This window comes from Micromesistius poutassou, assembly GCF_964030765.1.
Source record: "Micromesistius poutassou genome assembly, chromosome: 11".
In the NCBI taxonomy this organism is placed as follows: domain Eukaryota; kingdom Metazoa; phylum Chordata; class Actinopteri; order Gadiformes; family Gadidae; genus Micromesistius; species Micromesistius poutassou.
Genome location: NC_140281.1, coordinates 7,039,185 through 7,063,981, shown reverse-complemented (window position 1 = coordinate 7,063,981; position 24,797 = coordinate 7,039,185). Strand labels below are relative to the sequence as shown.

The 24,797-nt window shown below is 44.6% G+C and overlaps 1 protein-coding gene across 3 annotated transcripts in view; it reads left to right on the top strand.

Moving 5' to 3' along the window:
* Positions 1 to 24,797, top strand: part of sugct (succinyl-CoA:glutarate-CoA transferase) — a 69,546-nt gene that overhangs the window by 9,216 nt on the left and 35,533 nt on the right. For all 3 annotated transcript variants that reach the window (XM_084475304.1, XM_084475303.1, XM_084475305.1), the window contains exons 9-12: positions 6,031 to 6,126; positions 11,156 to 11,227; positions 11,471 to 11,568; positions 12,037 to 12,139. In XM_084475304.1, coding sequence (XP_084331430.1) covers positions 6,031 to 6,126; positions 11,156 to 11,227; positions 11,471 to 11,568; positions 12,037 to 12,139 — 369 coding nt within the window. The remainder of the gene's footprint in view (positions 1 to 6,030; positions 6,127 to 11,155; positions 11,228 to 11,470; positions 11,569 to 12,036; positions 12,140 to 24,797) is intronic.

The window sequence follows — 24,797 nt, the reverse complement described above, 5'->3', positions numbered from 1 at the left end:
GGCCGGACCACTAATGGCCAACGAGCTCCAGCTGGTGTCACCAAACAGGCCTATCAGGGACACGTAAACAAGATGGTGCATCAAACCAGCACCACAACTTATCATGTGCCATAACAGTCATAAAGGGAGGCAGGGCGGCTTCACTTAGCCTTTCTTAGAGAAATGACGCTGGTGAATATTCTCTCTGAAGCATGTTTGATGGTTAAAAGCGGCCCCAGATGTCATAGATAAGATCAATGGACCGTCTGAAGAACATGCTAGCCTTTTTAGCCGTGTGTGTGTGTGTGTGTGTGTGTGTGTGTGTGTGTGTGTGTGTGTGTGTGTGTGTGTGTGTGTGTGTGTGTGTGTGTGTGTGTGTGTGTGTGTGGGTGGGGGTGTGTGTGTGTGTGTGTGTGTGTGTGTGTAGTAAGCACCTTCCTTGTCCCTGCCTCTAACAAGACCACTAACCTTTCACATAAAGCCTGGTGTTATTTAAACAAGCATGTGATCTATTCTCAAAAGTCCTCAGCAACCTAAACAAACCAATTAATGTCTTGTACTGTTTGTGCAATTAAAAAAAATCAAGCCATATTTAACCCTAAAGTCCAAAAGCGAATGGAACCCAGTTTGATGTATCGGAACGTTCCAGAGTGTTGTGGATTTGTTGTGTTGGGGAATCTCCGTCTTGTTGTTCCAGTCCAGCGAGAGGCCGGGCAAAGCTGTCTTAGTATGACGGAGTAGATTTAAAATAAACGTAAATATAAACATGTTGTAAAAGCATGGCTTATGGCAAGAGTAAATCAAGATACTGGTACTGCACACACAGGTCAAATGTCGCATTTTTGTATGGCTATAGTTTGTATAGAGAAGCTGTCTGTCTATCTGTCTGTCTGCCCGTCAGTCCAATTCCCTGTTGATTCTCAAGTCTGTGGAGCAAGGCACCAGCGGCGGGGTTGGGGGTGTGATCCCCACTGTGGTATACGACCATTAACAGCTTAAGAAATGTCATAAAGTTAATAAAGACGAGACTAGTCACGATGACTCATCAGTTTTTTGACTACTCACGACAAATGTGCTTAGTAGCTTTGGCCAAAACATTCTGGTCTAATAGTAATTCATGGCCATTACACTGAACTAATGGACAGGCAAAGGATCATGGGAAAGGAGCTCGTGGTCAGGGTTGTTGTGATTTAGCTCAGTGCAGTCTGGGAACCCACGTCAACGCTGCGCACGGTTTGCTTTCTCTACACAGCACCACCTGCCACAGTTTGTGTAAAGAGTGCAACCGGGTATGTGTTGTGTCAACACAAATGGACAGACGGGCACACACACTTTTCTATGCACATGCACGCTTCTACACCTGTAAGAGTTTTCTCCTCCTCCTCATCATCCCCTCTTCCTCCTCTCTGCTGTCTTCTCTCCATGTTCTCTCCTCCACTGTCGTCTCGTGTCCTTTGCAGTGTATTGTGTGTTTGTGTATGCATCCTTTATGTGTGTGTGTTTTGGGTAATAGGTACATTTCTCTCACTGCTTCAGTTTGAAAGGAACACACCCTCTGAATATGGGGACATGCAGGTAAAATGGTCCAACACACAGCTGCTAGCTAGCTACCTACCTATCTACTTTGACTTACTATAGGTAAACCTACACATCTACCTACACACATCTAGCTACCTACCTACCTTCACACACTTACTATAGCTACACACGCACGCACGCACGCACACACCCTGGCTACAAGTGTGTTTAGTCTGGACAAAGCAACCCAAAACAACAGGCTACGGTATACACACCCCACCCTTTATAACAACCAGACTGTCTGCAGCACATGCTGAGTTGGGCCCTGTCTCACTGAGGACAGCCAGAGTTCTCCGTGGCTCAGCCTCTTCAAAGCCAGACCTCTTGACAGCCTGTCGGTCCAAACAGGGGCTGGGAGTGGACGCTAAAACACAAGTCACTCATGGTATTCACCGTTTTACCATGACAATGCAAGTGCATTTTAAATACCTTTAAAATACCTTTAAAAACCTTTATAATACCACAGTATGAACCAGCTGAAAGGCTCTGGGTTTAAACACCACTGACGGCATGCTGCCTAGGCGCCCTTGAGCAAGATGACAAACCCCCCACCTGCTTCTCAATATCATGTAGCTATTGTGGCTTTGGATAAATACGTCTGTTGTATAAGTGACTGGTAAAGGTTTGCTCTTCGTTTTCTTTTTCCTGTAAGCCATAGTTGGCGTTTTGTGGTAAACCCAGGGAAACCTGTCACACTGCTGCAAGTTCAAAACCGTGAGATTGTCAGTCATCTTTCTAATTGAGCCTGTCTGCCGACCACAGACAGGCTCAGATGGACAGAGACAGAGACAGATGGACACAGTATGTCTGGGATTGATGTAAACATAGGTTTAAATGCATGACTTTGCGTTGGTGGTGTACTCATTAATCAATGTTTGTTGTTGTTGTGAGTTCCACAACTAGAATTTGGAATATAACCTTAAGCAAAACAAATTCACACAAAATATGAACATGCATACCCTTTCTCATAATTTCCATTGGCCATTAAAATGTCTAGTAGGTTAGTGTATGCGTGCATCAACTTTGTTAGTGCTTTACTGTGTTGCCATCAAATGTTTGCCACTCACATTGAGTGATGTGATAGGTTGAGAGGAGCTTAGTGGTTTTTCATTGGTTCCAGACTGGGAGGTTGAAAACACCCTTTGGAAAGTTGGTTTTTGTTCAGCTCGTGCCATGGCATCGAGGTGACGTAACAGATGTCGCGAGGCATAACATGCCCACATTTATATGATGAATGGATGACAGCTTTCCTTGACATGAATATGACATCACATGCATCTGTCTCTTCATAAGGTTATATAAAGCCCTTATTAATGGCCCAGATTCCTGTTGTTGAACACATGCAGTCAGCAAACACGTTGATTGCTGACACTGGCTCTGGTTGCTGTAAGTCAAGCTCTGTGAATTAGTTGTAGAAGGTTCTGTTCCTCCATTCATGTGCTGGAGAGATCACCCTGTGTAGAGCATCAAGAAGAAGCAGGGAACAGGCATGGTCATGTATAGTGATTGATGGACAACCCCATCAAACCCAGGTCATACTAATAGTTACACTTTTACTTACATTTCTCTATACCTTTTAAAGGTCCCAGTGCTACAAAGTTGTTAGAGGCGGAGTCGAAGAAAACAGCATGGCCATAAAACAGCAAATAAAAATCGGTGAAACAGTAAAATAAATTATATTAGACAAGAAAACTAAAACCAAATACATAACAATAAATACACACATGAATAAAACCTACATGAGAACCGTACACAAACTACTGATAAAGGCCTATAGGCCTATAGACGTGGGTTTTTGAAAGTTTCTTTGACTATCAACAGACTGCGTTTCTTGTGAGGAGAAGGTTCACAAGAGCATGGAGAAGGCACCGCCACCTCAATGTATAAACCCATTCTCTGTGACCCAAAAAGTAACCTAGTTTACCTAATCCTCCAAATGTTTGTCTCTGGAGCAAAGAGTGGAAAGGGAAGGGAGTTGGTCTTTATCCATCAGCAGAATCCCTTTGGGGTTCACCGGGCTCAGACATTGAGTACACAGGCCCAGTGAGGCACATGCCTGTGGCTTCTCCTTGTGTACATCAGTGGACCGAACATGGCTCAACACTGCCCAGTGTTTGGCCCATTCCAAATCCCCTTATTGTAGCTCGGTCCATAAAGCAAGTCTTTACTGGGTAGTGGGGGCGGGGGTGTGATTCCCACAGATATTTAGTGACCAAAGGTTTGGAGAAGTTTAATCGTTTGTGTACTAAGCCCACAACATCAATGCTGCCATCTTAATCGCTGTTTATTTTTTGTTTATTCCTTCACTTGACTTCACCTTTGGATTGTGCACATGGTATTTTCCCACTATTGTCCTTTCAAAAGCCACCACATGGCTCTAACACTGGGACGGGACTGCCAACATGAGCCAAGTTTGGTAAACGTGCCCCCTCGTTTTGATGTGTCGCTGTGTCCTTTGTTTTTTCCGCAAAAAGAACAGCCAAATCCCTGGTGTTCCGTTGAACAATTCAAAAGTTGCATGAATGCGCTGGCATTGATTACAAGGTTGATCAAACATGTGCTGTGATTGGCTAGGAGGATTAGGAGGTCACAATCGCTGTGGTCGGTACCTCAAGCTGTTGGAGATAAAATACCCACAATCCACCTCTCGCTCACCCACAACCCACCCCCCGGGGATTATGCTGTGGTTGGCTGTGTTCTGAAGCGCTGCAACCACAGGCACGATGACCGCAGAGAGGGGATGAAAGAGACCTGGGCCAACAGGGAGCTACATAGCCATGGTCGGGCCGGCCTTCAGCACCACTGTTTAGGAGTTCTGTCAACGTTGTCATGGAAACATCAGTCAATTTAAGGGGGGAGGCGGTAAGAAAGTTTGAATGAACCCAAATCTTAATTGGCTGGAGTCAATTCAAAGAAAGATGCATTGTCCCTACCTGCTCCTTAATGCCCTGTATCTGAATCCATTGAGCCGTGTTAAAGAGTGTTTCCTACCCTAATGATTAAAGAGTGAAGAGACATTGGCTTTCCCATTCAGAGCGGCGACCCAGAAGAGAATGTGTGTTGTGGGTCAGGGGCTAAGGTATGTGGGACCGGCTCTGTTCTCCACATCCAGTGTACTAGGAAGGACTGTGGTTTTGACTTCCTGGCAAGTCGTGGATATTCGGCGGGAAGTGTCAAAAGTGACAACAACAACCTCTTGATTTAATATTCAAGAGAATAAACCTCTCGCCACCATGATGGCCTTTCTCTACTTGGATCTGGTGTGTCCTCTCCTCTACCTCTTTGACTTCCTCTCTGTCTCCCCAATACCTACTTCCTCCTGGCCCTTTCCTTTGCCCTACCTCTCTGGCTGTGGTCAAATTGTCTTTTGAAAATGTTTGTGTGGGGATTTTGCTGACGCTTTTATCTAAAGCGACTTACATCCATTCATTCACACATTGACACACCGACGGCAGAGTCAACCATGCTGGGTGGCAGCCAGCTGGTCAGGAGCAGTCAGGGTGAGGCGTCTTGCTCAGGGAAACCTTGACACTCTAACAACCTTACGGTTACCAGTCAACCCGCTCTACCTCCTGAGCTACTGACGCCCTGAGTATAAGTTAAGCATAGAAACTGTGATTTTCTAACATAGTGAACTGTGAGTACATTCACACTTACAGAAGGCTTAAGACGGTTCCTCTCTGACTGACATGACCCCGAAGTATCTAAGTAGCCATGATAAGAGCTGTCTGAATTCTCTAAATGCTAAGGAAATGTGCCTTAATGCTTCATTTTTTATCTCCTTTAGAATAGGATACACTGGGCCATGCTTTACGAAAAGAAAGGAGATAATGCCATCCCACAATTCCTTGCGGCAAGAACATTTAAAGCGACGCACCATTCGTCCGTAGACAGAAACAAACAATCAAACATGACAGACAATTATTTTCATGCAATCATACCAATTGGGATCTATGTCCATAAATATGAGTGGACAGGAGTGTGACCGTGAGCAACCATTCTCAATTTGAAAGCCTCTGTCTCTACTTCAAGACCTACTGCCTCCGTCTCTTTCCTTCACTCTTGCTCTCTGTCTCCTCAATACCTTCAATTTATATGAGGATTTAGATTTAGCTGAGGACTCCTAACCTGCACAGGAACACAAACCATAAATAATACCATTTTTAATACAATTGATATTATTGAAGCTTAAAATAAGATATTGTTCAATATTTGTATTAATAAATGAGTATTTGTGATGTGAAGTTTTTTTATTATTGTAAACCAGTTTCTTTGTCATTCATGCACTGTTCATACCATTGTATTAACATACATTGAGCAGACATGTTAGCTCAATGTAGCTCATGTCAACGTTATATGATATACATATTTCAGCAATGAAGAAAAAAAAAAATCTTCACAGTATATGGCAACTATAACTTATCTCTCTCTCTCTCTCTCTCTCTCTCTCTCTCTCTCTCCCTCTCTTCCCAGGTGGCCTGTCTCAGCCATATAGCCTCCAACTATCTAAATGCAGGGAAGGAGGCGCAGCGCTGGGGGACAGCGCATGAGAGCATCGTACCCTACCAGGTGACACGCTACATGCTAACACGCTTACACGCTAGCATGCTACCATGCCAACATCAATATGCACCTAGGAGGCTAACTTAACACCTCTGACCCTAAGAAATAACCAGCATTACCGGGCAGGACATTTACTAATATTACAAAGATAGACAATAAAATATTATAAAATATAATAAAATATAAGAGTCTACTATGTACATGTAGGGCATGCAAAAATGCCAATGCAAAAACGTGACAATTTTTATAAGCAAAGACCTGGAATCATTATTGTATTTCAGCATTTTTTAAGCTCAATTCCCAGTTACAGATTGACTAATATCAACTCTGATTTACGTTGATATTCATTTAAACTTTTTTTTGTAATTGCTGCTTAAATTGGTAATCATGATAGAATACCGTTGTATTCAAGCTATTCTCTTTTCAATACTTTGTCCCACATCTTTGTCCCATTGTGCTTCTGCAATAACCGTGTTGTAGCTTGGAACATGCCTGGTTGGTGGCAGAAAAACAACTAGCTCACAGACACTGCATGCCAAAACCACAAAGAACAGTGCAACTCTGTGGTTTTATCACTTCTCTCATTCACTTTGCCTTAATTACCACCCTTTTGTGCATGCACATGCACGTTGGTGTCTGCCTGTGTGTCTCAGCATGTGTTCAGTTGCAGCTAATACTTACCGTGTTTGATAATTTTTCAGTTTTGTATGTCATGGAAATGTATCATATGCATATGACATATTTCATTTTACCAAAGCATAGTCCCTTAATTTATGAGGTGCTATGTTAACTATAAAAGTGGATCGTTAAAAAGAGGCACATCTCTGATAGGATCACAAACAGGCCACTTAGTCCCACATGGCGACAGCGGCGGGGATTATGGTCTCGTAAAAACTCTGCTCAGTTTGGAACTTTTGGTCCAGAAGGGGAAAGAAGGAGAAGGTGAGAGGAAGACTGGGGAAATGTGATGGAGGAGAAGAAGAAATGCTCAAATAAAGAATAGATAGGGGAACTGTGGGGTGGAAAGGAAGGTTACCAAGGAGGCAAGGACATTCTTTTTGTCTTCATCATTTTGTATTTACTAATCTGGAAAATGCTTCCGCTGTCAAAATATACTCAAGAATAGGCTCATAGATTGTTTCTGACCTCATTTGAGCATGATTATTTGATTTACATTCTTGAACTTCCAACTTTTGAAAATATGAGAGAGTCTGCAGTAAAAGGAGAGCAGAGAATAAATGTTAGAGAGAGAGAGAGAGACAGAGAGAGAGAGAGAGAGAGAGAGAGAGAGAGAGCAAGGCCGAGAAAGCAAGGGAGAGAAACTATAAACAGTCGATGGGTTTCAACAATGTGGGCGTTGCGCTCCACTCGTGAAGCCGTGACCTCTACACCTTGTAGAGCCCGGTCACGTCCGATGCCTGAACCTCCTCCCATTCCCCTGATGTGGCTCATCGCTCCGTGGAAACCACTCTGTTTACCACGGACTAGAAGGGTGCACGGAAATGTCCAAAATATACTGCCCAGGTACAGGAAGAACTCTGAATCGTTGTACACGGTTATTATTGCCACCTGGATGTTGTAGGTGCTCCCCCACTCTTCCTCTTAATCCTACACTTTTATGGGTAAATATCATCTGCACTGAGGTGGATGGCTGTGAGCGGGAGGTCCTCATACTGTATATGAAAACACACGCAAGTATTTTATCCTTGCAGTTGTACCTCTGACATACCCAGTGATGTACACAGGGAGATAGGGGCCGTGACTCTGGCAGGGCTGGTGCTTGTCGTTGCTTACTGCAGCCATACATTATAAAGTATTCCTTGACTATGATGGCGTGAATGGCTCCCTCTATTCATTAGTCTACGTACAGAGGAGACCTGGTGCAAGGTTTGGATTCAAGGTCCATTCGTTGTGTGACTTGATTGCCAAAGCGAGGTTAGTAGTTATGATATACAATGTTCAAGAGTTCTTTAGCTACGTGACTAGACCTCTGAACGTTGTGAGACCCAAAATGCACGTAAACGTGGAGTCTTTCTCTCCTGATTGGGTGTATTGAGGTCTGCCTCAGCCGGCTCAGCTGGGTTCTGGTCTCTGTGTTGCTGTTCTTCCTTATTGCTCATTTGCTGCGGCGTAGACGGAGCCGCCGGCACTCACATCTGTATCAGAAGAGAAACGAGCAAGGTCGCTTTAGATGCCTGGCAGTGTAGTGGCGGATGGATGGATGGATGTAGAGACAGTGAAGAGGGGAGACGCAGGCCACACAATACTTTTAATGTTTTGGTGTATGTCAAAGTATCATTTATCGTTGGCAAGAAATACATATTTACCCATATTCATACATATAGAAATATGAAATAGATAAAATGCTATAACTACATGGTCAGGGTCTTCTTCCCATGATGCATGGTTGGACTGTAGGATCTCAATGTCATGTCCTCCAGAGTCCCATTGTCTGTCTGACATTACGACCATGCTGCAGCCCCTGGACATCAAATATGAACAAGCTATTTAGCAGTTTTATGTTGTTGTATATGTTGACACGCAAATCACAACATGAAAACAGAAAAGAGCTACACACAACAAACACACTAACACTAATCACAAGGAGGCCTTAGTCATAGAACAGAGCAACTCAAGACAGGACACACAGCAAGCACATACACATAAGATGTGAGGAAGTCAAGGATTTCAGTCAGTTTCTCCCGACCAGAAAAGCCGGTGTGACCTTCAGAATCACACCGGCAAAACCTTCACCTTGTAATCCTGAACTTTTATTGTGTTGTCATGCCAGAGATGATTTAAGTTGTTTTTCTAATGCCAGTGTTTGTGGTCACGGCTTTTGGTACAAATAACTTCAGTCATACACATCCACCCTACATCTGAGTTCACATCACATAGTATTGTGGCCTGTTATGGTTGGCCCATATTTGATCCATATTTCAGACCTTATGACTCTGTTTCCAACATCATAAATGTGCCATTTCAAACACGAAAGAATGGAAGTCCAACGGCCTTGTCGTGCTGAATCTCTTAGCACATGACTTGGCTTAGGAAATACTCAGTTGGAGGTTTGACATTTAACACTTTTAAACGCCATACTTTCTAAGTGACTCAATAAAAACAGCCTCCTTTCTACTTCTAGAAATCAATTACACTTAATAAGTAGTTTTCTGCTTCACATTTACACAATTACACGCTTCCACACTTTCCAGCTATGCAATATGACCGCCTTCCTCCGACTGTCGCCCGCGATCTGCCAAGTACGCCCGCACCTCTCTTTGTGGACCCAAACACATGCACCATCGTTCCTCTGGGCTGGAAGTTCTAATATGCACTGCTTGACGTTTATACATTCATACACTTTCCTCTTGCTCAGAGCCATCTAATACAACCACACAGCGTTTTATTGGTGGCCACCGGCAGCTGCTCCGAACCACCATGTGGAGCTGCTGGGGCGGTCCAGCCCCGTGATAGTTGAGCTACATCAGAGAGAGAGCGCAAGTGCACCCTATCTCAGGGTACGTGTACCCTCTGGTAGTTTTAAACCACCGGACAACCAGCTCAGGAGGTAGAGTGGTTGACTGGTCCCCTCGATCCCCGGCTCCTCCTAGCTGAGTGTGGAGGTGTCCCTGAGCGAGACGCCTCACCCTGACTGCTCCTGACCAGCTGGCTGTCGTGGTTGACTGCGTGGTTGACTCTGCCATCGGTGTGTGAATGTGTGATGAATGGTTGTAAGTCGCTTTGGATAAAAGGGGCAGCAAACTCCCCTTAGTGTAAACGGGAGAGAGAGCGAGCGAGTGCTCCCCTTTCTTGTGGTACGTTTACCTTCTGGTAGTTTTTAAACCAACCATCTTCCCAGGGCTGTCCAGGACAATCTGGCCTCAGGTCTGTTGTTAAGGAAGGTATTCTGGCTGACAGGGTGGACGCAGGAGGGGCAGCTCGTCCCGCGTGGCTCGGCAGCACACTGAACTCCTTCTCGCTACCTTCTGTTTTTGTGCAGACTTTCAAAGTGTTGGCTCAACAAAGCCTGCCCTTCCTGTTTGTTCTGGCTGGCTCTTTGATGGCGGGAGTGAATAACCCCCCCTCTTCATTTCGCTCCGGTGCTAAGAACCCCTTTCACCTCCCAATCCCAGCCCCGCTATCCTCATAGGGGTCGCAGTCACAACGTTATTCTAACCTTTGACTCCTTTTAAAATGTTCCCCGGTTTGGCTCAGATGTCGATAAGCCGAACTCAAGCGTTTTCTCAGTCCTGCTTGTCCCGTCTCCCGGGACAACGCAGTCCAAATGGATGCAGCATTACAATAATGTGAGTCGACGGCGACCTGAGAGAGAGAGAGAGAGAGAGAGAGAGAGAGAGAGAGAGAGAGAGAGAGAGAGAGAGAGAGAGAGAGAGAGAGAGAGAGAGAGAGAGAGAGAGAGAGAGAGAGAGAGAGAGAGAGAGAGAGAGAGAGAGAGAGAGAGAGAGAGAGAGCGAGCGCAAAAGTGAACAGAGCGTGTAAGGGAAGGTTATGGTTATGGCCTTGATGTGGTCCAGATCTGAGTGCGGAGCAGCCTGCTGTAACCGCGCCGCGCCGCGCGCCCTCGGCACATACTGAGGGCTTTCAGTGGAACCTTGGCTGGTGCTCCCCCTGCGGACGACACCGCCCGCTGCACCGCCTGCTGCACCGCCCGCTGCACCGCCTGCTGCACCCGGGGGCCGCGGATGAAAGGCGGGCGGCAGTCAGGGGGTTAGCGCGGGGTTGGAGTGCTGTGTAACCTAGCGCCTGAAGGCTTGCTAGCTGGCAGCTAGCTGCCTCGTCACAACACACATCAAATGCATCTGTGGCGGGGGCCTGCAGGGGAAAGAAATGGGGACAGGGAAGACGTGTGTGAGTGTGCTTAAAATAAATAGGATGTAAAGGGAGGGAAGGTGTGCATTGTTAGGAAGGGGTGTTTAAAAAGAGAACAGGAAGTTATCCGTTTTATTTATTTTCTGTCTTTCTACGTGACATATTTCTTCCTTTCCTTTCTTAATTCTCTTCCTCTGTTCTGCAGGGTTTCAAGACCAAAAACGGATACATCGTCATAGCCGCCGGAAACAACAAGCAGTTTGTCAAAGTGTGTCACGTAGGTCTCTCACGCATGCACACACGCACGCAGACACACATCACACACACACACACACACACACACACACACACACACAGGTACAAATTTCTTTACATGCTGAGTGAACTAGAATGAACTATGATGAGCTTCAGCACATTGTGGTTCATCTGGATCAGTATCATGCAGCCCAGACAAACCCTTGTTTGGAAATTGATGAAAATAAACTGTGTGTGTGTGTGTGTGTGTGTGTGTACAATACAGGTACTCCGTCTGACAGAACTAACAGAGGACTCAAACTACAAAACCAACAAACTCAGAGTGAAACACAGAAAACCTCTGCTACACATTCTGTCCCAGAGGTAACACACACACATGCTCAACACAATTTATTCTCTTGATGCACGCATATGCGCACGCACGCACACACAAGCACACACATCTTAACTTGATCACAGACACAGTCAGGCGGCAGAACACATAGTTACAGATACACTAAACATCTTCCCCTCCAGATGCTCCAACCACCAATTAGAGGGGAGGTTGTGCAACAGCTTGCCTGTTGTTTCCCCTTCAGTCCAGAGCAGCCTAGCGCTCTGAGACCCCTTGTGACCGCTCTGTGTACGTGCCCCAGGCTTCCAAACGTCCAGACATCCGTATACACTCATGAGATAGAACAGGCGAAGTAACCAGCAATTAAATAATCTGCTAAAATTGATTGATTATAATTGATGAAACAACATATTAGTTCAGAGACAAATGCAAAAGATCATTATCCCATTATTTGTCTTTCTGTCTCTGTTTGGCTCTCTCCCAAACATCCATCGTAGGTTTCTTGAGATGGATACGGCTGATTGGCTGAGGGAGTTTGAGGGGTCAGGTGTTCCCGTTGGTCCAATCAACAGCATACAGGAAGTGTTTTCAAGCCCTCAGGTCAGTGAATTACACCCCTATTCGCTGCTCGTTGCTGGTTTATACATAGGAAAGAATTACACCAGGCTTGAAACTGTACAGCTGCTCCCAGGACCAAACTCACCGCCATGCCACAGACATTCATGTGCTCACGGTGTGTGCAGACCTAGTGCTGTTGTGTAAATACGCAGTCTGATTTGCGGTTCCTTTTGGTCTTGCAAGTCCATTTCACTTTTTCTGTCATTTCTATACATATGTGTAATACATTACACAATTTTTCCTCGACTCTACTTATTGTAAGTTGTACGTCCTGGCAATTAATGTACACACTTATTGTATGTCGTGTTTAGTTATAGTACTTAATTTAAGTCGCTTTGGATAAAAGCATCTGCTAAATGCCCTAAATGAAAATGTAAATGTATTTCTACATAATTTTTATGTATTTTTATTTGATGTAACCATTACCCCAGACACACGCACAGACACCCTCATTCACTCACTCACTTACTCACCCACTCACTCACGCCTTTATAAAGATAGGTACACTTAATCATAACACTTTAAACCAGGCAGATGCAAAGATAAACATTAATTAAAAACATTAAATTAGCGTAAGCGAGCGCTGCTGTGTAAACATGTCATCCATGAATGCAGGGTGAGTAGCAGACCATGCTAACGTGTTTAGGGGCGTCTTGTTTGTAATGGAGCGTGCTGTCCAGTTAGCCAGTTTTCTTATGTAGCTAATGTAAACACCTCAGTCATCTGGGAATGTGTGACATGTGTATAGCACCAGGCAGGCCCATAGTGAGTCGACCTACTTACATACTGTGGGTGTTGTGTATGTTTCCCATATGATGAATTTTCCAAGCATATAGTGGCATGTGTGTGCACGGGTGTGCATGGTTGGTTTATGAAAAGAAAGTAGCAGGACATTGTGTGTGTGTGTGTGTGTGTGTGTGTGTGTGTGTATGTGTGTGTGTGTGAGGGGTCTTCACAGGTTCAAAATGACACACCCACTCCCTAATAGACCTGACCTCGGTGTGTGTAAATGGCTCTGGATAAAAGCCTGTGCTAAATCCCCTCAATGTGAATGTGAAATGTCCTGCTCTTGTGGTCGGATCCTAACGGTCAGCCTGATCATCATGCACGTTACTCAGCACTTCCTCGGGTTTCTCTCGTGGCCACACTTATCATGGGGCTTCTCGTATCCACTTTGGTATTACCCATAAAGAAACAAAAAGGGATACCACGGTACAGAATGTGACCCAACCCTGAGCCAATTGACCTTGATCACACCGGTAGGGCTCCCAGGTTGATCACATGTGGACCCTGACCGGTAGGGCTCCCAGGTTGATCACATGTGGACCCTGACCAGTAGGGCTCCCAGGGTGGGTCTTGGATGCTATGGTTCGAGTAGACCCATGAAGACCTCTAGAGTGTGTGTGTGTGTGTGTGTGTGTGTGTGTGTGTGTGTGTGTGTGTGTGTGCAACCATGAATTAATTCTCATTAACTTATCCCTCTCCATTAACCTATTTCCATCATTATTCTTTCCAGCTTCATTCCCCTCCTTCAATCCTCTCTCTCTTTCCTTGGAAATTTGATGTAATAAGAACAAAACCATTTTAGCATTAAATCCAAACTACTATTTTGATGGTTGTTTCACACCCAACCAATACAAAGATTTGGTTGATTGTCACGTCCCCCAGCCTTTAAACAACGTTATATTTGACCTAATCCCCCCCTTCAGCAGTTCTGTTAATGACGGCCTATTTGTTTTAATCAGGAGCTACTTGTGGTATGTCAATATACACACTCTTTCTCTTTCTCTTTCTCTTTCTTTCTCTTTCTCTGTTTTATATATCGGGATGTGCGGTTAGTTTTACCACATCAAGTATTTGTTTTCCATGTCAAACCTTCACTATTGTGTGGTTGTCTACAGTAGAACTACAAATGGATGTATTACAGCGGACAGACACCATACATTAAGGGCTGGGCTAATGTTCCCATTCATGAATGGAGGATAGATCCATCCATGAATGGTGGATTGATGGACAGAGGGGCAGGTGAGATGGATGGTTGTGTGACGAATTTGGAGGGATGGATGATTAATCACTGGATGGATGGTCTAATAGATGCATTGTGGAGGAGAATGAGAGATCCTGGGTGATCCAGCATGGTCCAGAATGAGTTCTGGAGCGCTTGTCCAGACGGCTGGCCACCACATTAGTCTGGCTCCCCAAAGTCTTCCATTGATGTGGCCAGCAAGAGAGGAATGTTAAGTGTGTGTGTGTGTGTGTGTGTGTGTGTGTGTGTGTGTGTGTGTGTGTGTGTGTGTGTGTGTGTGTGTTTGTTTAATGTGTGTGTATGTGTAAGAGAGAATTTGCTTTGAGGACAACAGCTTTCTGCACCACCTGCCATGGTTGTGCTGTAACGATGAGTCAGTATGTTTGTGTGCATTTGACCTCGTATGTGTTCGGACTGTGTGTGTCTGTTTATCAGTTTGTGCATGTGTGTGGGTGTGGGTGTTTGTGTGTGTGGGTGTTTGTGTGTTTGGTAGCATTTCTGCCCTTACATGTTTGATCTTAAGATTTTTGCTGGCTTATTCTGAGACAGAAAATATAAAGACATAAATATAAATGTTTAGTTCTACAGAATAATTGGCACCTTGTTGAAAATAAATGAGCAATTATGTCAAATGTTGTTCCAACTTATTGTAAAGCTCACTATTTAGCACTTGAGGATAATTCTTTTCTGGCAGAAGCAGGCAGAGGTTAGCTGTCATGTGCACAGATGTGTACAGTAACAGTACCATAGCCAATACCCTATTGGCTGGCTGAGAGAGGAGGGGGGGAGGTGGGTGGGAGTATGTAGAGATTACAGCAAGTTAAAGTATGACTGACATGGAGAACGACGGAGTGACTCAACTTTTATACATCGTCAACTCTGCACCCTTTTCACTGAACAACTAATGAGTAACAAACACCATGACCCAGCTGTCAATTACACACAAATGATTTTGGACAGACATATTTATTTTTTTCTGTTCTGTTCTGATAGTGGCGTCACATTTTGTTGTACTTTCATTCTCCACATTCAGGACTGTCAGATCAAGGACCAGAAGTAATCAATGTCATTAATGGATTATGTTAGAACTCATTCTAGGTTATAGTTATTCCAATAAATGCCAAATACCAGAAGTTTACAATGTATTGATAATAAACCATAGACCATTGGCCAATGCCTTAGTGTAATTCATCCATCTGATCTGAATCAGAAGGACCAATAACACTAATGAACATAATATACTTAGTATGACCTTGAATGGAAGAGCAGGACATCTGTAACATTTTAGGCATGAACATAATTACACAGTTTTTAAATGAAAAAAATATATATCTGCAGTTGTCCTTGGGTCTATAATTCGGTATTGTTATGGTGCCTTATATTGATTTGGTTTAGCTTGTGTATGGTCATGTGTGGAGACGGCAGAGATGAACTAAGCTGCACTCATGTCAGTGACTCTGATGTTAGCCAATGACAATCACTGACTTGGATTCCTCCTTTAGTGGATGCTGCTATCAGTTCTGTAAACACCTCAGGCATACTGGCTGACATTTGATGGCTATTTCTAGACCTCTAGACTTGAACCCCATATTCAATGTGGGGTAAGTCAGTTAGTAGATTTTATTTGATCCAAAATAACTTTATTTTTGTGGATCTTGCAAGGTGGGCTGTGGGCATTGGGGTTGGAACACAGAAGCTTTCTTCCTGAAGTCAAAGACCTTATTACCATAAGATTATCCTGACCCAAACGTGACTTTCCAAAGAAGATGAAAAATGATCCAGTTGTACTCTTGTGTTGAATTAATGGTCCATAATTCTTCATAAAAACTCATTAAGCCTGATTCAAAGAGTATCTTCAGCATTTAATTTAACTAATGACTGATTTCTTACTGCACTCCCTTATGCAATTAATGTAGTCTGCAATCAATGGCATAAATCCGTTTTTGAAGCTCTGGTCAGACTGGAACTTGGCAGCCATAATGTAAATGTATGATAATCCAAGTCAAATTAAATCTTCTGCTCATTCTCATTCTAGAAGCACTCGATTTGAAATGTGACGTGTGTATAAATACAAAGTTAGCAGTATTTATCCTTACCTATGATTTGTGTTTGGATGAAAACACAAATCCCACTGTTCTCAGGCAGGGAGGCCGGTGGGAATAACACTAGGTGGGTTCCAACTGGTCAATGTGATCCGCTGCAGGAGAACCGTCGGTCGGTCGTTCTTCCTGTTACTGCCGGTGATCTAGGAGTGAACGTGTTTCCTGGCATTGAAGACGGGCCACTTGAGGTTGTGAGTTCTGTGCTCGAGGGCATCATGAGGTGGACAATGAAGGAGAAGAAGAACAGGGAGCAAAATGGCCAGAGCATTTGAACACATAAGCAGTAGTTGTTTTGTAACCATTTTAAGGGCCGGCATCTGGTTTCAACATGTAACCAAATTGGCTTTCTTGTAAATTCACCCCTGTACTTTATGTTGGCAGACGCTGAGGGGCGAAAAAGACAGAAAATATTATCTTTCAAACAGATGAACCCGTGGCTCGTTACCCTCCCCTCTTTAGATCCTCCTTATGAGGCAATAAACATCTACAGCCTTTTTCAAATAAAATCACCACCGCACTCCATATCGCCTTACATAAACACCGGCTCACGGGCAGGGTGAGCCGGCACAACGCGTACTACAGTCCAACAGACCTCCGCCATGTGAGCCCAGCTCCGTACTCTGAGCCTCTAGGTTGAAATGGAGCCTGTGGGTCTTAAATGAGTACCATGCCACATGTGAGAAAGATGAAATAGATTCAAATATGCTTACTTCCTCTTCCTGAGATCAAAACCCTGTCTCTTCAACACCAATTCCACACGGTTTCTGCCTTGCTCTTGCCTTCCTCTTCCTCCTTGTTGACCTTTTGTACCCCTCTCCCCCCCACAACCACCGACTTTTACATCTTGTTGTCCTACCACGGGGCCGACCTTTGACCTCGTCTACCAATCCTACCCCATGACACTTGGCTGATTTTGATCCTAATCCACAACCCTCCTCATCACACCTTCATTACAGACTGTGAATACAAGATGTAATCGTATGGGCGAAAAGGTGAAAAACTAAAAGTAACCAGTCTATTTATTTGTTGGTATCTACAGCACGTTCCATAGCGGACAGATACCAGGTTTTATTAATCACCATAGTCTCTCTCTCGCGCGCGCTCTCAGCCTCTCTAGCTCTCTCTCTCTCGCGCTCTCTCTCGCTCTTCCTCTTTCTCTTTCTCTTGTGCTTGCTCTTTCTCTTTCTCTTTCTCTATCTCTATCTCTCCCCCCCCCTCATCCATTCTGTCAGGGCCACTTGGCTTTGGCATGGTGCTGGTGCTGGTGCTGGTGTTGGGTGTAGTAGGTGGAGGAGGGGTGGCCGGTGCGGTGGGTTTGAGGTTTTCCATGGTTTTGGGTTTAGCTGCTCCTAATCAGGACGGTAGTTACAGCAGTCCTCTAAAAAACTGGGGCCTGGAAGTCATTATGTGGAGCCCCCTCTGCCCCCCTAACCCCCACACACACAGCCCCTTACCCACACTGCTCTCTCTCTCTCTCTCTCTCTCTCTCTGTCTCTCTCTCTCTCTCTCTCTCTCTCTCTCTCTGTCTCTCTCTCTCTGTCTCTCTCTGTCTCTCTCTCTCTCTCTGTCTCTGTCTCTCTCTCTCTCTGTGTCTCTCTCTCTCTCTCTCTCTCTCTCTCTCTCTGTCTCTGTCTCTGTCTCTCTCTCTCTCTCTCTCTCTCTCTCTCTCTCTCTCTCTCTCTCTCTACGTCTGTTTCCCTCCATGTCTTTGCTGTCGACACTCCTTCTGTTTGTTTGTGCTCAGCTTTGTGTTAAGACTCATGGTCTCTCTTAAACGTTGGCAATTTTTTTTTGGTTTTCATCTTAAGGTTTATGTTTCTTTCGATAGCATGTGTCTTTTGTTTGTGTAAATTGTGTATATTTTATGTCAATCTTCACAACTTTGTGTTCATCAAAAGGGAATTCACTCTGGCATAAAACACTCCACAGACACATTCACATTCAGACACATTTATACACACACACACACACTTAAAGATGCGCTGAAGCCTGCAGTTGTGTGTGCTTATTGTTATATGTATATATATATATATATATATATATATATATAGGTATATTTGTATCTTTGAGATCACGACAGTACAGAGGAGGCTCGCTTGATTTAACAGCATTAACATGGGACCTCCTCTGAAACACAGGGAGCACAATATAAATCAGACCCTTCTCCCCCCACACACACAAACACAAACACAAAGACTCACACACAGGAACACGCACACACACAAGCAGGTACGACGCACACACACCACACACTCATATACAGAAACAGACACATACATTGCTCCCACACACTTTTCTTTCCGGCCAGCTGTATTACCGTGGCACGCTGTGGACTGAGGAATGCGTGTGATTTCGGGGTTTATTCTCGTCTTCTGACGCAGAGAGACTGAAGGTGTGCAGACAGACAGACAGAGAGAGAGACACACTGCCGGGTCACCCTGACCTGGGGTCAGCGTTGCCTAACAGAAGACACCGAGTGAGGCCACTGCCAGGACCTCTTAGACCAGGAGGGATAAGAACGGAAAAGACGAAAGCCATGTCTGCGGGGGGGGGGCTTATACAATCTTGTGATTTGTCTGCCATCACAACCCCCTTCCCCACTCTTGCCGGAACACTGACATGGTTTAGAACCGCGGCACAAGGTCACCGTGACGACCAAAAGCCCCCAGCCATAGCCAGTCCGGAGCATTTTAGGAAACCATCCATCTGCGGCGACGAGTGATGGGTGGAGGAGGAGGAGGAGGAGGAGAGTTTGTAGAGAGATTGAACGAGTGCAGAGGGAACAGTGCCCGGAGCGCAATTGGAGGAAGGTGGAACATGAGCCAATCGGTGTGCTGGATGTCACCCATGGGAAATCGTGTTTCTTGAGTGACTGAATTATCTGAGGAATACAGAAGAGGATTAGGGCCACATGTGAATCTTTTTTTTGGGTTACAGTCTGAATTCTGAGAATAAAGTCTGAATTCAGATTTTAATCTCACAGGGGAATGTAGCGAGGTTCCTTTGAGGCTACCTGTAAGGAACCAGGTTCGGTGAGAGTCACTTTGCGACAGACAGGATGGGAACCACACACTGACCAAATACGTTTTTCCTTGTTCAAGGGAGTCCCGTAGACGGAAGAGGATTCAAAATACTCAAATATTAATCACATGTGCCCCTAATCCTCTTTCATAGAGGAATGCATGAATCGTCATCATCATGCTTTAAAATACTACGTAGATGACCATTTCTTCATCATTAGTATTACACTGTCCACTGGCCATGTTATACTGCCCATTTTATAATATCTTTCCCTTTGGAAAAATCAAATCCACCATTTAGGGAAAGCAATTCCTTCTGATTCGAGATGACAACAAAGGACTGGGTAAAGGTCAAACCTCCATGTTGGGATGTAAGGGTTTTTCAGTATCCAGTACAAGATCGAAGCCAATGGGAAATGTGTGATAGGGGCTAAGCTAATCACATGACCGATAAACCAATCTCAGGCCCTTTTATTGCTTTGGGTATACTATGGTAGGCAGATGGTCTTTTGGTGGTCTCTACAGACCGTGGTTCGTATCCAATGTATGAGCCAATCACAGGCCAACAACTTTGGAGTTACTATAGGCAGATTTCTGTGGAAAAATGCAAGTGATCTCGAATAATCCGATAAACGCATTCTATTTTCTGCCTGATAATTCCCTGTAATCACCAGGTGTAACGGAGACCGATGTCTTTTTTCTTTACTAATCATCCATTGTGAGGCTCAAAATAAACACAGTTTATGTTTTTGTTTTACCACATATCCACCTCTTGTTATCACTGGCAAACGTAACCGTCATAATGCGTATCTATGAGTGGGGAAAATGTTTTTACAAGAGGCGGTTTCCTTTCTCTCTCTGTCTCTCTCTCTCTGTCTCTGTGTCTGTCTCTGTCTGTCTGGATAACATGAAGGAGTGTATCCTCCCGTCTGAGCTCCTGAATCTCCTCGTGTCTCCAGTGGCAAATACCTCTTACTATCTGTGCAACTGAAAGACATATTTACTGCATGTTTAAATCCGTCTGCCAAACAAGATCACACCCCGTTTTCCTTTATCTCTGGCTGTGTGTGTGTGTGTGTGTGTGTGTGTGTGTGTGTGTGTGTGTGTGTGTGTGTGTGTGTGTGTGTGTGTGTGTGTGTGTGTGTGTGTGTGTGTGTGTGTGTGTGTGTGTGTGTATTTGAATGACCTATTGTGTTTGCACACTCGGTTAAATGTGGTCAAATGCGCAAATGTGTATTTGTGATGTGTGTGTTTGTGTGACCTTGTCCATGTGTGTGTGTGTATAGTATGTGACCTCATTGTTTTGCATTTCAGATCAATCAGGAAGACTAAGGGGGAGAGTGAGGGATATAGTTTAGGAACATGGAAGAGAGGGACGGACAGACAGACGGATGGGGGGGAAAAGAGGAAGAGCAGGATGAGTTAGAAACAGAGGAGCACAAAGAGTCAGTTTGTCAGTAGGAGACAAATGGATGGTGGTCCTCGGAGAGGTCAGAGTAACTCTGCACTCCATGACTCTTCCCCTTCATAGAACACAGCCTTCAGTCTGTCAGCGGCCCAGGAAGAGCTAGTGTCTGTCTACGCCCCACCGGGTGCTTGAGGTTTTTTTTCACGTGACATGGTAATTCTGGGCCTTGAGAGTGTAATAAGTCTCTACCTTGTCATGCGCTCGCTCCGGCCCTGCGTGTGTGTTGGTACAGCTGGTTCCATCCCCAGTGGGTCGGGCGGGGGCGCTGTTTCCCTCTTGTTTTAATTGGACATAGGTTAAAGGAAGATGGACGCCATGATGTTACCAGAGAATGTCTAATAGGAAGAGAACTGGCGGTCTCTGGTACCTTCCGGTCTCTGAACTGGTTGTGGTAACACATCTCTGTCCATGCCAGGGCGCTCGCCGGTGAGTGCAGAATGAATGGGAGTCGACGGGTTTCACCCTCAAATCCACTTTTCTCTGGGTGTCATTTTTTGTCAAGTAATTTGAAAGTGACATTCAAAAAGGGGGGGCTAAGATAATACACTCAGCTGAATATTGAATATTTTAAGTTCACTTATCTGTTCTAAAAATCTGTTCAAAAAGATGATGACATCACTGCCAGAGGTCCTGCTTTACAGCAAGTTCTGAGTCACTTTGGCACTTCTGCATATATAATTGACTCCTTAAGATAATGTTTTTTTTTCTGCTTCAGCTTCAGATGCCATCAAGCTGGGTCTCTGGTCGTAATCAGTTGCAAGTCCATCCCTGACCAATCAGCATTCATTAGCAGAATGCTAGCGTGTACGGCCAACAACGGCCCAAACTGTAAGAAATCAAAAGTACATAAGTACTCATTCATTCAACTTTTAAACTATAATCTATATTGAATTTGCGGAATCTACCATAAAATCTGCAATATTTCAATGACAAGACCCCCATTCAATCTGCACTCATGCGATCACCCCCAGTGGAATTCTAATGGAACTGCAACCAAGTTGGATACAATGGGGCTCAATAGAGAGTGCCAAGGCTCTCCGTAGACGGCCTCTGATGTTACCTCTGAAAAGAGACTCCTCTTCAGGAAGGGGGCGATCAGGACTTTAGTGACAGATGGCAAGGGTACATTCTGTTGATGGAGTGAATGAAGTCTCCTGTTTTGATGAAACGCATGATGGTGTGGTGGTTAGGGTGTCCACAGACTACCTGTAAGCTGCATCCCTTGAGCAAGACCTTCTTGAGCTTCGTGGTTATAAATGACATGTATCTGAAGTCGGGCGGCAGTAGTTCAGGAGGTAGAGCGGGTTGGCTTGTAGCTGGAAGGTCGCTAGTTCGCTCCCCGGCTCCTTCTAGCGGAGTGTCAAGGTGTCCCTGAGCAAGGCGCCTCACCAGGACTGCTCCTGGCGAGCTGGCTGTCGCCCTGCGTGGTTGACTCCGCTGGCAGTGTGGGGATGTGTGAATTTATGGTTGTAAGTCACTTTGGATAAAAATGCTCTAAAATCCCCTAAAAGTAACAGTTAAGTCATGATAAGCAAGCGACTAATGTGGTCTTGCGGTCACCAATTTTCCCAGCATCACTCCCTCTCTTGTGTTTGTGCTGTAGCTTGGCAGGGGGGGTGAAATGTCATGTACTCATTTGGAGCAGTGCGAGAGCGGCCCTGCAGTCTCTTGTCTGTTGGCGCATTGGAAAGAATTGTCAATATATATTAAAATATATATATATATATATATAGTCAATAATATGTGCACATGCGAGCCTCTGTGTGTGTGCGCTAGTGTATCCGTTTGAGTGCCATGTCTGTGCCGTGTGTGTAAGAACCATAACTCTGGGAGCTGTCTTCATATTAAATATCTGCTATATTAATTAGGTGTGTGCTGTTCACCGACAGAAACTCTCAGTGCTGTCGTCCCTTATCGAGGCGAGCTGGGGGGGGGGGGCAGGCAGAGGGACCCTGAGAGTGGACGCCCTGCCACAAGAGTGAAATATTAGTTTACAGAGCCCAAGATTCCTCAGGTGGTCCGTCCAAACCGCTACTCCTCAACGACAGCTGGTCTCTTAGCACTTAGTTTTTCCTGCTGGGCTAACAAGAGCTCCGGATCGGTTTGCTCCAGCTTCATTAATCATCCCAACCAGACAGGCTGTTTGGGTTGAGGAGCCGGTCCGGACCGTGTATAGAACCAGGAGGGTCCAGCAGGCGGGACCTCTCAAAGAGGGCCTTGACGCATCGGCGTTCCCAAGGAAACACATGTCAATATCTCCTTTCTTCTTGTTTTTTTCCTCTTCTCTCTTTCTAACTTTCCTATTACCTAATCTTCAGCCAATCAGACCCCTAGTTCCTTTTTTTGATGTCTTGTCTTGTAATATAAACCTTTTTGAATAGCGTATTTACCAGCATATAGGAGAAGACAGTGGGATCTTACATTTATTGTCATGCTGTTGCCGTTGACTACCAACGATATTCCTGTTCAGTTTCACTTCCAACACAAAGAAGCACACCCCTGCCCCTGTGTTATTGTAGGACCTGTTGCCAGGCAACGTTCTCGCTCTAAATTCTAACGACTCTGGGAATTGATAGGGTCCACAGTAATTGAAATGCGGCTGCTCGTTAGTAGAGCGAGGTCACCAGCACACAGCTGCACTAGAAAAAGGAGGGAGGGCTGGATGGACAGAGAAACGGATTGATGGATGGATGGATGAATCATGGACGATTAAATGGATGGATAGACCAATGGATGGATGAATATATAGATGGATAGAAAGACGGATGGATCTAATTTCAGTCATTTCTGTAGTATTTGTAACTAATAAATCAGAGTGTATTCAATGTGATTCATTGTGAATACTAGTCCCCATCCTCTGCCCTATGGCCTGGGCAGTGTAGGGCAGGATGCAGGGCTTTGTTTCTCTGGTGGGGTTCGGTTTTTACCATAGAAGGTCGTGGGATATGTTATTATTTTTCAGAACAACCATTCATCATTTAAATTGATTCCCTTCTGAGCATTATAGAGAGCTGCCTGGAGGCGATTATTCTGATTGTGTTTTGCTTCAAACAGTCGCAGCAGATTCCTGTGGACAGAGGCGCCAAACAGCGGCCCTTCTCTGGCCCCTCCATGTCGTCCAGAGTGTGAGAATAGAGTTTGACAAACTGCAGCTATGCAAATAAAAAATAGAAAGACAAAGGAAATAGGTAAAACCAGGGGTATGATAATTGGGCAGTAATAACATGAGATTCTTCCGAAATCTTTTAGGATCTGAACTTTACACGTGATAGTGTGACCTGCTTGCTAAGTGCTCATCTCAACTACTAATTACAACTCCTAACCGTCGTAACAATCACAGCTTCCTTACCAAAATTCAATACTCCCACTCGGTTTTTAAGTTGGAACAATATAGACACACATTTGGCCATACATAAAATCAAACAAACTTTTGCTATGCAAGATATGCTGCTGGAATTGTAGATTTGTAGATTTTAATTTGATGTGGCTACCGTGGCGCTAGTAGCTAATGTTTTCTCTATTGTTTTAAGATTAGTATAGGGCTTTTATATCACAACCTCTTTATCCCAAGACATGGGACCATCGAAATGTTTGTTATTGTGTTGGTAGTAATGTTTTGGTCATTGTTTAGTAATTAATCTGTTAGTTCTTAGTCATCATGGGGAGACATAGTTGTGTTTGGAACTGCCCCCACTTTTCTCATGCAGGATTTGGCAAAACAACGTTTTCATTGGCCCAGGTTACAGTATATTTAAATTTATTTAGGATTTTACAGTACTGTAACTGGCTTAAATCCTGTCAATATGGTGGCGTGTTGGGTGCCGCGGGGGCTCACCGGGTAGAGTGCCTAACATTAAGGCTCAGTCCTGATGGCAGCGACCTGGGTTTGATTCCTGCCCGTGGTCCATTGCTGCATGTCCTCCCATTTAACTTCCATATCTTCCTGACTATCTCACTCTATAATAAAGGATAAAAAATAATTAAAAAATTCTTATGCACAAGCCTTATTTCATGGCTCAGAAAG